General features: G+C 37.8%; 2 protein-coding genes across 12 annotated transcripts; both read left to right on the top strand.

The window, feature by feature from the left end:
- The first annotated feature begins 3,709 nt into the window (after window positions 1–3,709).
- LOC113692630 (receptor-like serine/threonine-protein kinase ALE2) lies at window positions 3,710–12,513 on the top strand. Of its 11 annotated transcripts, none has more exons than XM_027211083.2 (17): window positions 3,710–4,667; window positions 5,716–5,811; window positions 5,893–6,078; window positions 6,154–6,285; window positions 6,379–6,453; window positions 6,536–6,625; window positions 7,402–7,494; window positions 7,589–7,789; window positions 7,890–7,961; window positions 8,095–8,220; window positions 8,321–8,392; window positions 8,482–8,577; window positions 8,694–8,801; window positions 8,900–9,271; window positions 9,359–9,655; window positions 10,259–10,970; window positions 11,466–12,513. In XM_027211083.2, exons 1-17 carry the CDS (start codon window positions 4,583–4,585, stop codon window positions 12,178–12,180), a joined length of 3,528 nt encoding a protein of 1,175 aa, XP_027066884.1. In that variant the 5' UTR covers window positions 3,710–4,582; the 3' UTR covers window positions 12,181–12,513. The 11 variants fall into 11 exon arrangements, with proteins under 11 accessions (XP_027066884.1, XP_027066886.1, XP_027066888.1 ...); XM_072052777.1 differs by lacking the exon at window positions 7,890–7,961 and adding an exon at window positions 5,162–5,243 and having other exon boundaries at window positions 3,714–4,667; window positions 5,716–5,799; window positions 8,020–8,220; XM_072052776.1 differs by lacking the exon at window positions 7,890–7,961 and adding an exon at window positions 5,162–5,243 and having other exon boundaries at window positions 3,714–4,667; window positions 8,020–8,220.
- A 972-nt stretch (window positions 12,514–13,485) lies between these two features.
- Window positions 13,486–15,899, top strand: LOC113691765 (uncharacterized). The gene is made up of 4 exons (XM_027210060.2): window positions 13,486–13,642; window positions 13,786–13,892; window positions 15,409–15,487; window positions 15,576–15,899. The coding sequence occupies exons 1-4, from the start codon at window positions 13,640–13,642 to the stop codon at window positions 15,621–15,623; spliced, it is 237 nt and encodes a 78-aa protein (XP_027065861.1). The 5' UTR covers window positions 13,486–13,639; the 3' UTR covers window positions 15,624–15,899.
- The last annotated feature ends 639 nt before the right edge of the window (window positions 15,900–16,538 follow it).

The raw sequence follows: 16,538 nt of genomic DNA, 5'->3' as shown, positions 1-16,538 counted from the left end.
AAATTGCGATAAGGAATTCCGTAAAGTAGAAACAAAATTATCAGTCAATTCCTTGAGAAATCGTAATTTTATTAATCATCAGTCAATTCCTTCCTCCTGTCACACCTTTGTCGGCACAGTAAAAAAAGATCTTCAATTTTGTCGGGATTGAAATCAAATGATCTTAGAGAAAGAACAAATAAATGGATTTCAGAAGAAATTTATTTTTTCTTTTCTAAGTATTTGATGGTCAGCCTTTCTTGGTCCAATTTTGCATCTGGTTTAGATTGATGTGTGTCCCATATGTGACCTCTAAACTTGTGAATTGTTGATTGAATTAGTAAAAACAGATTTATAAGGCGGGCACTGGGAAGGGGACAATTGGAGGAGGAAAATAAATATATGCCAAGTGATGAGATTAGGTTCGATAAGGACCGGGGCCTGAAGGTTATGTGCATTTTGTACACGATATAACTCTGTTTGTGCATGATGTGTAACTTACTTTCAACAATGTGTAATTTTGAACAAAATTTTAAAGGTCTCACATATGTTGTTAAAAACGAGTTATAAGATGAAATCTGAACCGTACAATTTTTTTTTTTTGTCACATCTTGACCATGAACTGCTCAGGAACGGTCCGCCTGATAACCGTCATGCCCCAAATTCGTTGGATAACAGGTCAACAGGAAGTTTGACAATGGAGTCTTGGATTGCGGGCTTGGAAGATTAGTTATTGTTGAATTCTTGAGATGGCGCTGGCGGTTGGTGGCTTTGTTGGGGCAGCAATACATATGATCGAGAGCCGGAAATTTTTGGAGTTGGAACGGGAAAGGAACAAAGGTTCTGGGCCTACACTAAGATTGGTTGTCACTAATCTGATGAAGGGTAAAGTTGTCAATTGAATCGAAATTTGCTCAGCATCCTAATTTTTGCTCTAGCAATATCACCGGTGGTTAAAATATATTTTAAATGTCATATTTTTTTAAAAAATATAAGATTCATTGGAAAAAGTAAATAAATATAAGGAAGGTTAGACAAAATTAAATAAAAAAATTATATAAATGTAAGATAGGATGATAATTATAGTACGTGTATATACATGATATGTTAGATAAATTTTAAATGTACTAACAAATGTCTAACAAGCACGCATTAGAAAGACCCTTTTAATAATCGACTTATACTCAACTAAGGACATGTTAATTTGATGGTACTGCAAAATCACTCAATTGATTATAGTGAAATGATTTTTTATTCACGAATAGGATCGAAAGATGAATAAAATTACATGATACTTGAATCGAATTCACTTTGATAAGAATTCGTTCGATCTTGATTCACAAATTAGTCATGCTAACTTTCAAATTCAATAAAAAAAAACTCGTTCAAAATCGATTCAGTAAATAAATAATTCAAATTTGAACAATATTTTAAGTTTATTAAAATAATTAAACAAGTTTGAATACTAGAGTATTCTATTTGATTAAATTCATTATTGACACTACTACTATCCACCAGGTTGCCTTTTCGGAGTAATTTAACATAAGCCACGTGTGTGTCCTAATACTACGAGTGTCTTTTTCAACAGGACGGATTTTATTTTTATTTTATTTATGTGAATCTCACAATTCCCAAATTATTCATCTGGACAAAAGTGCAGTTACGGGTGTGGTTCAAAAGTCAATGAGGAGTTACGGACCACTCAGCCCTCCGCCAATATTAATTACAGGCACTTTAACTAACCCTCGGTTTAGTTAATCTTTCTTGTCCACTCGATCGAGATTGTTAGTTAATCACTATCCGGGCTCCATTTAATGAGTGTTCAGACGGCGAGCACTCATCGAGATTGTTAATTAGGTTCGATTGTTAATTTTTTAGTGCATTCACATAATAAGTTAAATATAATACTAAATTTTATTTTAATAAGTGCTCACGGAGCACTTCTTAGAAAAACTCAATTATTAATAATTGATTAACAACTCTTTCAAAAAATTCATTTCTTGTATTATAAATAGTCCCTCCATCTTACTTGATAGTCCTGTTTCTTTTTTCACACAGTTTAAGAAAAATTAGTTAACTTTAAAAGTAAATTTAGATTGCTATTTTCCTAAAATACACTCACATTAAATATGGTACAACTTTATGGGAACTTGAATTGATGGTAAAAAAAGAATCAACTCTCATTAAATGAGGTAGGTTTATAGTAACAACTACTTACATTGAATAAGGGTATTTTAGAAAAATTAAAATACAACTACATTCTTCAATTGGAAAGTGAACTACAATTTGGGATAGATGAAAAAGGAATACAAGACTATCAAAGTGGTATCAAAGTGGGACGGAGAGAGCATGTTTTTCAATTACTTTCTTATTTTTATTATCAATTTTTTATTTCATACACATCAAATATTTAAAAAGTGGTACATCATTATTCCCAAAAAATCATCCAAATAATCTTCAATCCAAATAACAAAACTGTGTTTATTTTGACGCATGTTGTGCATGCCATGAATGACTGGGAAATACTACTATCATTTATCCATCGATGCCAAGACGCCTGTTGAGGGAAAGAGTTAAAAGACAAAAAAAGGAAAAATGCCAATTAGGCTGCTGTAATCCATGTTAAGTTAATATCCCGCTAACATAAAAATTGATGGTGCGGCAAAATTTGGATTAATTTACAAGGTCAGATCTACCCAACTTTTTTTTTTTTCTTTTTAAATCTGCCCAATCAGGGGGTCACCTATGACCTACCTTCAAACTTACAGAAAAGGGTCAAAACTTGCCAAGATGATTAGGCCGAAATTCGGTGAAGAATAGCTTTCGCAGGTGAGGAATTTCTCTGGACGAGCGAATCCAATGGTTGACTTCCCATCTTCATGTTTTACCAAAAAAAAATAAAAATACAAATGCTTCTAATGTATTCAGTTTTTTGTATTTCTTTTGGTAAAGTAATTGAGAATTAGAAGAAGGATTTTTTCTAACGTAAAGGTGATGCTTTAAGGACACTACTGCAAACAACAGATTCAAGTCTATGCAATTGATGATAGCTCCTGGCAGATCATGTTTTTTTTTTTTTTTTTTAAATTTAAAAAATATGGTGCCAACCCAAGTGCGTGTCCTTAGGATAAATGGATAATATGATCCCAAAACCAAATGTGTGTTTAAAGATTAGTTATTATTCATTTATTTTTTATTAGTATTTTTTTTTTATCAATTATCATCTCTACTCCTACTCTTACTCTAATTACGGGAAGATTCAACTGAACCTACGAAAAATCGATGGAGATAGAACCACCACCGAACCAAACGGATGCACTACGCACCGTCTGGATTTGGAGCAGAGCCACAAAAGTGGCATTTTGATTAGTCGGTGATCAGGATTACAAGGTACGTGAAGGTGAGGTGTCAAAAAGCCATTTGACACATGCCCCCACAGATCAGTTGCTATATCACAATTTTGCACAAAAATCTCTCTCCTCTTTTCTCTTTCTACTATCACTGTCAGAGCCTCGTGTGTGTGAGAGTGAGAGGGAGAGAGATGGAATTAAAAGTTAAAAAAACATCACCAACTGAAAATCTGCAAGTAAACGCAGTCCGAGCAAAACCCCACTAGTGACCAGTGAGCGACCAAACTAAACAATTCCAAGAATTTCAACGCCCGCTGCCACCATAATAATACCACTAGGACCAGCAGTCCGCAGACTTCCCAACTTGGTTTGTCACTAAACCCAAATCACGATGAGAAGAGAGTCCTCCTAAGCCTAACTCTCTTTCCCGAGTTGGTGCATAATTATCCTTCCAACTTCTCAACTTGTTACCTCGTGCTACGGAACAGTCGCGAAGGAAAAATGCGACATCCAATTTATGATGAAAAAAAGAAACAGTAATTAATTTTCTGCCACCCGTCTCAAATCCCCCCCGGCCTCACTCATCTGCTGTTTTAATTAATAGCTAGCGTCTAAGGATATAGGAACCAAACTATCCCCTTACAGATATCTACCTGTGCTTTTAATTTAACAGCCAAAATTAAGACGAAGAAAGAAATTTGCCAAAAGAAAAGAAACTAGACGGCAATGGCCTAGTGGGTAATTTCCGGGGGTCTAAGATTGACTGTTACTTGGGGTGTTTGAAAAGCAGTGCTGCTGTTATTTGGTACAGTTTATAGTTACCTTAATTAGCTGGTCGGTTTTCTTTAATTACTCTTTAATTGCTCCACATGTCTGTAGAAACGGTTGTAGGTAACATGCCAGCAGCCTCCAAACTCTGCAAGAACTCAGAGCCTGAGTTTTTTGTCATCATTATGATTATTTGGCTCGCACTCTCACGAACTGATTGCTTTTCGTCCTATCTAAAATCCCATTTTTGGGCTTTTCAAGAAACCCCTTCTGTCTCCTCTCTGCTTGCTTCCTTCTCACTATTTGGCCTTGGTGGGTCTTTCGCCAGTTATTGCTTTCATCTAACTTCCTCTCTTTTGTTATCCCTTTAAGTCATCAGAAGCCTTTACACAAATCATTTCATTAAGATGATGTTTACTGTTTGGATATTTTATTAACATTTTGGTGGGATTGGAGAATTGGTTCTGCGGTTGATTTCATATGGGATGGGAGTGGTGGTGCTGCAAGTTGTGTTCTCGGTGCTGAAGGTCACTGTCTTGGCTGCTTTCTTGGCGTTTCAAGGATCTTCTGGTAACTCTTTCTGAACTTTATTAATCTCAAACACCTTTACTCATGCGAAGAGAGAATTTAATTTGTCAAGTTACATTATTCGGTTGATTAAAATTTCGAATATGATGCTATAGAAGTGATGATTCTTGGCAATGTGTTGTTTGAAGTTTGGAATTTGGACGTATCATCCATTCCTGCAGCAATTGATTAAGAAACTGCTATCAAAAGTTGTCAATTAGGACAAATCTATTCTCTGCATCTAAAATTTTATAGATTATAGATGTAACGGTGACAGACAGAAAGTTAGGAGCTTGTGGGTTCCTAAATTGTAAAGGCACAAATGGACTTGCCTCAGTTTCGCTACTTTCATTATCTAAAACTGTGGTTAATGCGATATTATTTTCTAAATGGGACTCTTGTAGTCATCCCTTCTCAATTTAGAATTTTTTTTCCCTAATGCATCACAGTTAAGGTTGATTTTGTTTCCTACTTCTTTGTGTTGCCTATATATGTAGTTCCACCAAATCTCAGGAATCGCTGGCAAGCCATTAATGTAGGCTATAATACGATTCATCTTCTCTCTTCTTTTGTGATTTGGTAAGGATATTCTCTCTTTGATACTGAGTATAGGTTGACAGATGTTCAGTTGCCCTTCAAAGATAACAAACATTGACTTCTTCTACTTTCCTCTCCTCCTTGAGATACCGAGGACTCAACTTTAAGCTGTCTATATCCTACGGGCTGTCTGTAACTTGTTTCCTTGCCTTTGCATAACAATTTCCCAATCAAACTTACTCAACATCCTTAGATTGCAAATTCTAACATCTTACAGTATTCCTGTGGCTGCACGCATCCTATTCTCCTGGCACCCTATTTTTTCAGCAGAAGCCCAAAATTTTGCCATGCATATCTCTGTCATAATCTAAAATGAGTGCTATTTGGTTGGTAATGTCAACCAGTATTAGTGCAGCTTTTCCAGCTTTGCAGCTGTAAATGTTATCATCACATGTGTACTTCTAAAAAAAATTCTTCTGAACTGACTGACTGGTTGCGTTACCTCATATTTCAGGGTATAGCTTGCCTCCATCTCCATCAACATTTCCTGTATTTTCTCCAGGTGGTGATGCAATAGCTGCTCCACCGACCCCAGCAGGTCGCCCTAATGGTAGAATATCATGACTTACAGTAATATTGAAAGAGCTCTGATACTGAACTTCAATTTACTTAATGTTTTATGTCCATTCAGGGACATTTGTGGACCCTCCACTCTTATTGCCGCCTCTTAATTCTGCGTCCGCACCCCAAAAGGTGAAAGATCATATACCATCTCTTCCACCAAGTACTCTAGTTTTGTCGCCAAGTGATTCAATGCCGATCCCAGTAATTGCTAATGACACCGTCCCTCCATTGCCAACAGGTCCTGAAGCCTCAGGTACTTGTTAGCTAGACCTATCCTGTAACATCACTGGATCCCTGGTTGTTATTGGTTTTTCTTTTACACATGCAGCACCACGAGCATCTCCATCAAGAATATCTCCACAAAGTCCACCAACTAGCCTACCACTTGTACCGGAATCCGTTCCTCCAAAACCTGCTCAAAGTAGGGCTCCTGAAGCTCCTTTTATGGCAACTGCCCCAGGTAGCTGGTAGATAATTTATTTCCCCTCCCACAAATAATTTATTGTTGAACATTTCATACTAAATCCTGCACCTATTTCTGTGTCAAACGTAGCATCCAACACACATGCATCAAAGAGAGCACCACAAAATTCACTGCCCCCTGGGATATCATCATCCATTCTTCCTGGTACTCCTAGCTACTTATCTTTTTCTGCAATATTCTTTTTGAAATGAACATTTGGTGATCACTATTTGTCTGAATGCTGCAGTGCCAGTTGGACTGTCTCCGGGCAAGTCACCAGGGAACCCATTATCTATTCCACCAGCATTACCCAAAGAACCTCCTTCCACTTCGTCAGGTGATACTTGAGTTGATACATACTAAAATTATTAAAATATTCAAATATTTTTTACTTCCTGTTGTGCTGGCGGATATACTCTCTTATTAATTACTTGACAGAGATGTTATTTATGCAATTCACACAAATACTTTTGGACCTTTAAAGAGAAAAGTGCACCAGCTTGTTCAACTTGAAAAAGAAAATCAAAGATGGAAAAAAGGAAATCCTCAAAAGTGAGTTTTGTGTTTCAAATTTGAGGGAATGCCTTCATTCTGTTCTAGTTTTGTGAAGGAGTGTGCACAATTTTCTTGTATTAAAATTTATGTTCTAACCTACAAAAGTATCAAATTCCTAACAAGAAAAAAGGAATAAGACAACCATCTCTGAGTGAAAAGGAAGTGCGTATGAGGAACTAAAGCCTACTAACAAGTTGCTTCCAGTTATATTTTACACGATGACACCGCTTGTAGGTCTTTATGACTTAGATGTGCAGCTGCTGCATGTAACAGGGATTGATATTGGGTTGAAAGTTTCTATCTGCTGATAATTACAAAATAGTTCTCATTTTGAGCTGTATTTCTTGTAGCTGAAAACTGAGGAGACATATAAACATTAGCATGGGTTTATTCTTCTATTCAGTGTTTGTGTTTTTTTTAAAGGACAGGATTCCTTAAGTTCCATTACAGAGATATGTTTAATGATAGTCTGGGTTTACATTTTGACGATTATATTGCAATTATGAAGTAGCTCTGTTACCTAATTGATATCTTGTATACATCCCTCATATTGTGCAGAGCCTGATACAGCTCCTGCATCATCTCCTGTTGCCACACCACCAAATGGAACAAGCACCCAGCAGTCGCCTGTGAGCACTTCACCAGCAAAAGGTGAATATAAAACTTCTGATTTCTCAATGACATTTTCTGATAAGTAGCCAGAAATGCTAGAGATATCTATAAATGATTTTTTACTTTGTCTTAGCTCCATCTGTTCATGATAATATGGGGAATTCCGATAATGCTCCTCCTCCTCTTCCATCCCGCAATGCTCCTGTAGTTTCAGGGTCCAACTCCCCTGCATCTCAACCTTCTTCTTCATTTCAATGGCATCATGGGAAGAATTATAAGAGAACTCCTGCTCCATCAGTATATATGGCTCCTCCTCCTGCTTCGGCTGTAGAAGGTATAAAAGTCTCAAACAATGTTCCTGTCCTGATTTTTAACTCCTACCTATCATCTATTTTTCCTTCTCAATTTGTTGTAAATGTTGGCCCACAAATTAGCTCCTCCTGATAATTCAAGCTCAGACCCGAAGACTGACTTTAGGTTCCATGCTCCTCCACCCCTAAACCTAGGTATTAAAATTGCTGGTTTGCTATGAAACCCTGAAAATGATTTTTTACTTTGTCTTAGCTCCATCTGTTCATGATAATATGGGGAATTCCGATAATGCTCCTTCTCCTCTTCCATCCCGCAATGCCCCTGTAGTTTCAGGGTCCAACTCCCCTGCATATCGACCTTCTTCTTCATTTCAATGGCATCATGGGAAGAATTATAAGAGAACTCCTGCTCCATCAGTATATATGGCTCCTCCTCCTGCTTCGGCTGTAGAAGGTACAAAAGTCTCAAACAATGTTCCTGTCCTGATTTTTAACTCCTACCTATCATCTATTTTTTCTTCTCAATTTGTTGTAAATGTTGGCCCACAAATTAGCTCCTCCAGATAATTCAAGCTCAGACCCGAAGACTGACTTTAGGTTCCATGCTCCTCCACCCCTAAACCCAGGTATTAAAATTGCTGGTTTGCTATGAAACCCTGGGTCTTATTTCCTTTTATTTGTTTTCCTCTGATGTCCAACAACCTTTGCTCTACAGGATCCTCAACACCCTCATCTCATTTTCCCTTTCCTACACCAAAAAGCCATGATTCTTCCTCGCCATCACCACATCCTTCATCTTCATCTCAACAAAGTAAGTTAAAGGCTATCTCATGTTTTTCATTGTTGTATAAGGAACGCTGGCAAAGTTTGACGTTAAGATTTGTTAGTTTTGAATGCTTATCTATGATCATCCTTGTGGACTGCCAGTGCCAATTCATTCCCCGAAAATGTCTCCCACAAGACCTATGCCAAGGATGCCAAAGATGCCTCTCCAGCCACCTTTGCAAGCATTACCACCTCCACCACCTAATGGAGGTACTTCTTTTCCCTTATTCCTTCTGTTGTTCATCTGGTTTAGCAATCTATTTATGAAAGTTGGTGCTAGAAATTTGTAAACCAATTTTATTTTGTAGATTGCACATCATTGACGTGCTCAGAGCCATTGACAAATGGTGCTCCTGGATCTCCATGCGTTTGTGTCCTACCTATGCAAGTAGGACTCCGCCTAAGTGTTGCGTTGTACAATTTCTTCCCTTTAGTTTCAGAGTTCGCAGCAGAAGTAGCTGCTGGAGTGTTTTTGAAGCCAAGTCAAGTTCGGATTATGGGGGCAAACGCTGCCAGCCAGGATCCAGAAAAGACCATTGTCCTCACTGACTTAGTACCCCTGGGAGAAACATTTGATAATACCACAGCTTATCTGACATTTCGAAGATTCTGGCTCCAAGAAGTTATTATACAAACTTCACTCTTTGGAGACTACGAAGTGCTTTATGTACATTATCCAGGTAACGATGTCAGGCTGCCTGCATCATATTCTCTTTCACATTTGTGGTTTGATCTTGATATTAAAATGAAGGGCACTAAACCTGTAGGTCTTCCACCCTCTCCACCTTCTGCATCTTCTGATATTGGTACTATAGAAACTGACCCTTATTCTAGTCGCAACAACAATGGAGCGGCCATAAAGCCATTTGGGGTTGATGTGGGAAGACAGCATCACAGAGGTGGGCTAAGTCGAAGTGTGATAGCAATTATAGTTTTGTCTACCTCTATAGTTGTAATTTTCTGCTGCGCTATTGCATGGGTATTGGTTTTAAAACACAGAGAGCAGCTCTGCCCTCCAGACTCTACTCCACCGGCTACTATGCCTTCCCTTGCAAAATCATCAGGTACTATCTTGATCTCTAAGATTGACCTCATATGAATGCTTATGATCTCAAGAAAGCATCTTCTGTTAGAACCATTGGATAAGCTCATGAGCTATTTTAGAAGTCTACTTAACTAGTCCCACGAAAAATAAAAACTTAGGGAACCTGTTGGCTGTTTTTGTGGTCAGCTGGAGTGTATCAGGATTGGTTTTTTCCTTTAGGTACCACACAAATACCAAGTCCTTTAGGTACCACACAAACATTCTTGAAATTCTGAATACCCAATTGCATAACAAAATGTTTTTAAGTCTTTACTAGTTATCCTAGGCAGCAGATAATACATTATTGTACTTGTTAATCATTAAATGAGCATATCATTGAGGCCCCAGAAGTTCCGGGTTCAATTCCCCTCCTTCCCCTTCCCTTCTTCTAAAATCCCACCCTTCCCCTGCTAAAAAAATATAATAAAAATTAAAAAAAATGAAAAAAAGAGCATATAACAACATAGCATGGTCATATGGAGAAACTAAGAGTCATCAAAAAATTGTAACAAGAACACATAACAATTGACCCATTGAAGCAGAAAAATAGCTTAGTACTCAAAGTTTGCTGTGTCTAATGTAGGGATTCCTGCCTCTATGATTGGAAGTGGGCCAAGTTCTGCTTCGTTATCTTATGGTTCTAGCATTGCAGCATATGCTGGTTCTACAAAATCTTTTAGTACATGTGATATAGAGAAAGCAACAGATAACTTCAGTGAAACAAGAATACTTGGTGAAGGCGGCTTTGGTCGTGTTTATAGTGGCGTGCTTGAAGATGGGACACATGTGGCTGTAAAAGTTCTAAAGCGAGCTGACCAGCAGGGAGGTCGTGAGTTCTTGTCGGAAATAGAGATGCTTAGTCGCCTTCATCACCGAAACTTGGTCAAGTTGATTGGTATATGTACAGAGGAGCGAACTCGTTGCTTAATCTATGAACTCATACCAAATGGCAGTGTGGAATCTCATCTGCACGGTAATATTATCTTCTGTTTATACAAGTTCCAACCTTGTTTCCTGGCTATATTTATATGCTTTCTTTGCTTGCTCTCAGGAGTTCACCAGGAATATGCTCCTCTTGATTGGGGTGCTCGGCTTAAGATAGCTCTTGGTGCTGCTCGTGGTCTGGCCTATCTGCATGAAGATTCGAGTCCACGAGTCATACACAGGGACTTCAAGTCCAGCAACATCTTGTTGGAACATGACTTTACGCCTAAAGTCTCTGATTTTGGTTTGGCTCGAACTGCATTGGATGAGGAAAATAAACACATTTCGACACGTGTAATGGGAACCTTTGGGTAAATTTCCCTGCTTTTGACTTGCTGTAGCTAAATCATTCCCCTGGGCACCTTTTCTTTAAGTCGACTTGGTATGAACCCTTGGATGACCTTATCTGAACATTTTTAGGGCAACTTTATGGTTAGATTGATGGTGTTATATCCCTCACATTATCTTTTAATAACTTTGTGTGGTTTCAAGTTTTCAAACCTTGGAATGCTAGTACAAAATTGAGGCAATTTGAATCAGTTGTCCTCTGCCAGTGTTATATGTTTCATTTCCATTGGTGAAGTTTCTTGGTGCCACATGGTTCTGAACCCACCTTCTGTCCAACTTCATTCCTTTCAGTTACAATGAACACTCAGACTTGTGACTTGTCTAATATGTAACATAGATGCAGCAGCAGCAGTCATCAGTTCACCCACTCTGTGTTTCCTTTTTATTTGTTGTTCTTAAGATTCAGTTTTGACATCATTTAGTGACATAAACAGAGTTTGGTTTTATTAATGTACCAGGTATGTCGCTCCAGAGTATGCAATGACCGGTCATCTGCTTGTGAAGAGCGATGTTTACAGTTATGGGGTTGTACTTCTTGAGCTGTTGACAGGTAGAAAACCAGTAGACATGTCTCAACCACCTGGTCAAGAGAATTTGGTTTCTTGGGCCCGCCCAGTGCTTACGAGTGAAGAAGGTTTAGAATCCATCATAGACCCAACTTTGGGCCCTGATCTTCCATTTGATGGTATCTCAAAGGTAGCTGCGATTGCTTCAATGTGCGTTCAACCAGAGGTATCAAACAGACCATTCATGGGTGAAGTTGTTCAGGCACTCAAATTAATATGCAATGAGTGTGATGAAACGAAAGAAATGGGGTCCAGAAGTTGTAGTCAGGAGGATCTGTCTCTAGACATGGATACTGGGATTTCTAACACTTTAGACCCCTTGGGAGTTCCTTTACATGGTCAATCCCCAGTCTCTCATTATGGTCAATCCCCAGTCTCTCATTATGATAGTGAGGTAGATGTTGAAAGGGGAATATCTGTATCAGATTTATTGAGCTCATCGGCAAGATATGCGATGCAAGATTCTGGGCCACTAGGGAGGCGCTCAGGTTCAGGGCCTTTAACATTAGGAAAAGCAAGGCAGCTATGGCAAAAGATGAGGCGATTATCTGGGGGTACGGTGAGCGAGCATGGTTTGATGTTCAAGTCATGGCGTGGATCTCGGTGACAATTATTTTCTGTTGCGATGGACAAAATTCATCTGCAACAATTATTTGAGAAGTTGTGTACAGGATATCAGATAATTAGACGCAGTACAAGATGATCAGTCAGTAAGGATCCGTTTAGTGAATTGCTTGGATAACTTCATCAGTGGCCCAAAATAAAGGAGACGAGGGAAGAATACATTTTTTTTGTTTCTTCGACAATGGATGGTTGTGTCGGAACTCCTGCGCACCATCAAATGTAAATGTAATTGAAATGAGCGGTGACATGTATCTGAATTTCGACAAAATACTTGAAACGGCGAAATAGATTTTCTTGTGGAGTGAGCATTGCAGTATGATGATGCCTATTGTTTTACGGTGCACTATTTTGCAGAGAAACGCCCCCGAATTTCTGCCATTTTTGGATCATCAGAAGACTGTTCTGCGATGAAAGGTTAATCTGCACGTTAATTGTACAGAATAGTTTGTATCCCATGTTGGGAAATGCATATGCTGGTGGTTTACTTTTTGGATGAAGCAAATGATTGTCTGCTAGATGACAGGAAAACCGGTGATGAAGCAATGAATTCATAAGGGCAAAATAGATACCACAAGAACTGATCTCACAATCTGCTAAACTGAGCTCAACCCATCCCACGGTTGTGGTCAGTGGATCATCCATCCCATTCAAGTCAAACCTAAAACAGTTACCCTCCATAAATCTACATCAGTCCGGGCAACTGGGTTCGAACCTCTAGGACTGCACTCGAACCTACCTCCCAGGACATCCGCCAGTTGCACGGGACTTACCTAATGTGTTTTATCCCCTAAGCGTCTTATCTTTCTGCCTGGTTGGCAGGCTGCGATCCAGCACAAATGTCTATCGCACGTGACTTGCTTGCCTAGTGCGTCTTATTCCTCCGTTAATTTTTTTACAAAAAAATTTAGAAAAATGCAATCCAGACAAAGCCTTAGTTTAGCGTTAAATGCATCCAACTATTGTAGAGATAATCTCCGATTCCAATTATTCCTACAAATTTAATAAAAATTTTATCTTGCGATATATAGAATAAATTCAAATTTTTAGTTGTTCACAAATTAGAAAAGAAATGAAAATAAAAACATAAATTACCTCCAAAAACTTGAGGCAATAGTAAAAAAGAAAGAAACTAAGAGGAGGTTGTTTCCTCCATTGTATCATAATCTGGCCGCATGAGGCTTTTCAAGAGCACCAATAGTATTTGCCTAAATTAGTATTCTGATCAAAATGTTTAAATGATCTCAAAAAATATATAGATATATATTTAGGAGGCTCATATTTTGGACGGCCGAAATATATCACGCGGCTCAGAATACATCTGTCTTAATGCTCGTAAACCCAGACGCAAAGTCTTCATTACTCTCAGGGTCTTCCATCCGTCTGGCGCTCAAAGGCAAGAAGAAGCAGAAGATCCCATCGCCTTACTCCTCCAGTTAAAGAAGATGGTACTATCTAATTCTTCCTCTTGCACTCTCTCTCTCTCTCTCTCTTGCACAAATCAAAATCTACATTTATCAGATTTTTAGGGAATTTATTTCTAATTTCGTTTTATTTTATTTTGTGATAAATTTTTGTTTTGGGAAAAAAGGCTCAATCAGTGAAGCCGATCTCGAGCCCAGTCCCGGAGCCGTGGTACCCAACCCTGGCCGTCCTAATGCTCGCCGTTGGCCTGATCGTCGCTGCGTCCTTTTTCATGTAAGTTTTTAGTTGACTTTTGTAGAACTCTTTACTGCACCTCAACAGTGCTATCTCAAGTGAATTTTGGGTATGCTCTCTGATTGGTGTTTGATTTGCATTTATCTATAATCTATCAGGTAGATTGGTCATTCTTTTTTGCTTTTCCGCGGCTTTTTTTTTTGGTTTTTTTTAGGGGGGGGGGGTAGGTTACTGAGATTAAATTTCTTTTTTTTTTTCTGCTAATTTGAATAACCTAATAATCTTAATCGGTCGACATGTCCTGTTAATTTCTTGTTTTTGATGGTTGCATATTTTTCTTTTTTGTTTTAATTTGATCTCTTATAGGTGAATGAACCCCGTAGATTGTATGTGTTGATGTTATGTGATGGAAACCTGGGTTTCTAGCTGCCAGCGCCTCCTTTCCCCCGGAAAAAAGAAATCATTTTCAGTATGCTCATTACCTCGTGCCAGTGGAACAAACAAATTAGATTGTGCTCGTTTCTACATGTTTTATTGGTTCTTTTGTTTTTGCATTTGATAATTGGAGTATGGTATCATGAGTTGTTTTAAGTGTTTTTTGTGAAAACAGACTATTTTCGCAGTTTCTTTGTAGAGTAAATGTGGGTGGAACAAAGTTGAGAGGTTACAAATTGAGAAAGCCCCAGAGTATACTAGACTTTTCATTCCTCTGCTGCCGTTGTGATTCTCATTTAAATGAGATGTTATGGCTATCGAAAGGATCTTAGTTTATCTTACTACTGGAATTGCTCTTTGGATACATTAAGTGGCTTGTGTCTTTGTTTTACAATTTCTTCCGTGGCTGGCAGTTCATGTTTTCCTCTCAATTACATTGCCAAATGTAAGTTTGTATCCCCTTGCTTGTTGCTATCTGAGAAAAGTAATGCACAGTTGCTGCTTGTTATATGCCCAGATTGAAATCTGGATCTCATGGTAGACAACAGCCATAATCAAAAGTACACATCATTAGTTGCCGGTAAAGTTTGTTCTATTTTTGGGATCTTGCAGTCTTAGCTTAAATCAGAACTTAGTTAATGCTTTGCTCCTCCCTAATTCTAGAAAACCATCTACACTAGTAATGTGCTATTTTTGGCACCACCTTGCTGTAAATGCATGTCTTGCAGCTGAAATTTCTGTTGAGCCACCAAGGATGAAATCTAGCTTCATTACTTATATCAATGTTGTTAATAATATGTAATTTATTTCTGAAACTTCTTTCTTGGAAAATTTCCATGACAATTCAACAATTCCTTAATGTTGTGTATGGGCTAACTTCCTTTGTGATTGGGTTGATACTATGAGTCACAAATGATTAAAGCTAAGTGGATGGCTGCAATATGAACGTTGTAGACATCTTTGTAGACATCTTTACCAGGCATTTGATATATTTTTATTTGGGTTCGTTTTTGCAATTCTGCACCTTTTAGATTAGATCTTTCTAAATCTCCACGGGTCACATGTCTGCTCCTCCTCTTTTTTTTTTTTTTTCTATAACAAGTTGTGAACGTCTATGCAGTTATGAAGCTACCTCTTCAAAGAAGAATCGTAGTCTTGCTAAGGAGCTCACTACTGGGGCAGTGGCATCTGTCTTCTTGGTACGATCGAGATCCATTAAACTTGTATTTTCACTTTTAACTTTCATGTCTTCTATGTCTCTAATAAAATTCCCTTCATATGTTGCAGGGTTTTGGATCGTTGTTCTTGCTACTTGCTTGTGGGATTTATGTTTGATTTCTTTATGTTAGATGGCTTAAAATTTTGTTAAACCAAATGAGCTAGTTGGACGATAATGTTTTTGTGACATTGTTGAAACTTGTACTTTCTCAGTTAAAAGGGAATTCGTATAACCTGGTTAGGGATTAATTTCACTATTTTAGTTTTGTTCGACATTCCAGAATGTGGATGAGAAACTCCAAATTAATTTTTTTTCCTTTGTTTTGGAGTTGTGGGAATGATTATGTCCTGGAACACCGATCTATTGAGGAAAAACTTGAAGCTGTTGTATGATATTGGATCTTCCCCTCCAACGCGACAGAAAAGGTTGCATTGAAGATTGGATCACTTAAATTTTTTTTTTTGTCATCATCATTTTATTTATATTATCATATTCTGTCTTAATTTAAAAAAGGTGGTCCAACTAGCCTTACGGAAAATTGATGGGAATTAAATTATCATTGAATTGCATTCGTCTTGATTTTTTTTTTCTAGAGGGGTCACGTATTGTGACAATTAATATGAAGCAAGATTTGAACCTGACCTCCCATTTCACCAAATGTTAACCAAATTTTAAGGACTTGGTGGTCGATAGCCCGAAGTTTGGATTGGTTAATTGGAAGTAGTAATGGTCGAAGCGACCGTTGTAGAAGTGGTAATTGCATTGCATGGATATGCTCTAATTTCAACCCAATGGGTAACATCTTTGGTGCTGAGTTTTCGTTGTTTTCTTTTCTGTTTTTTTTTTTTTTGGTGGAATTAACTCTGTACAGAGTTGCAGTTTTAATTATAAATTGAAGATATTATGCAAACCACTTTGAGGTAATTATTTTGTTTGGATTAACCAAATCATTGAAAAATATAAACGTATCATAATTATGAGTCTTCAATTATTCTATATATATATTTTTTGTAAACTCTCAAAAAAATAGA

Source organism: Coffea arabica, chromosome 6c (assembly GCF_036785885.1).
Source record: "Coffea arabica cultivar ET-39 chromosome 6c, Coffea Arabica ET-39 HiFi, whole genome shotgun sequence".
NCBI lineage: Eukaryota > Viridiplantae > Streptophyta > Magnoliopsida > Gentianales > Rubiaceae > Coffea > Coffea arabica.
The sequence above is the reverse complement of the archived record's forward strand: the minus strand, read 5'-3'. Positions and strand labels throughout refer to the sequence as shown.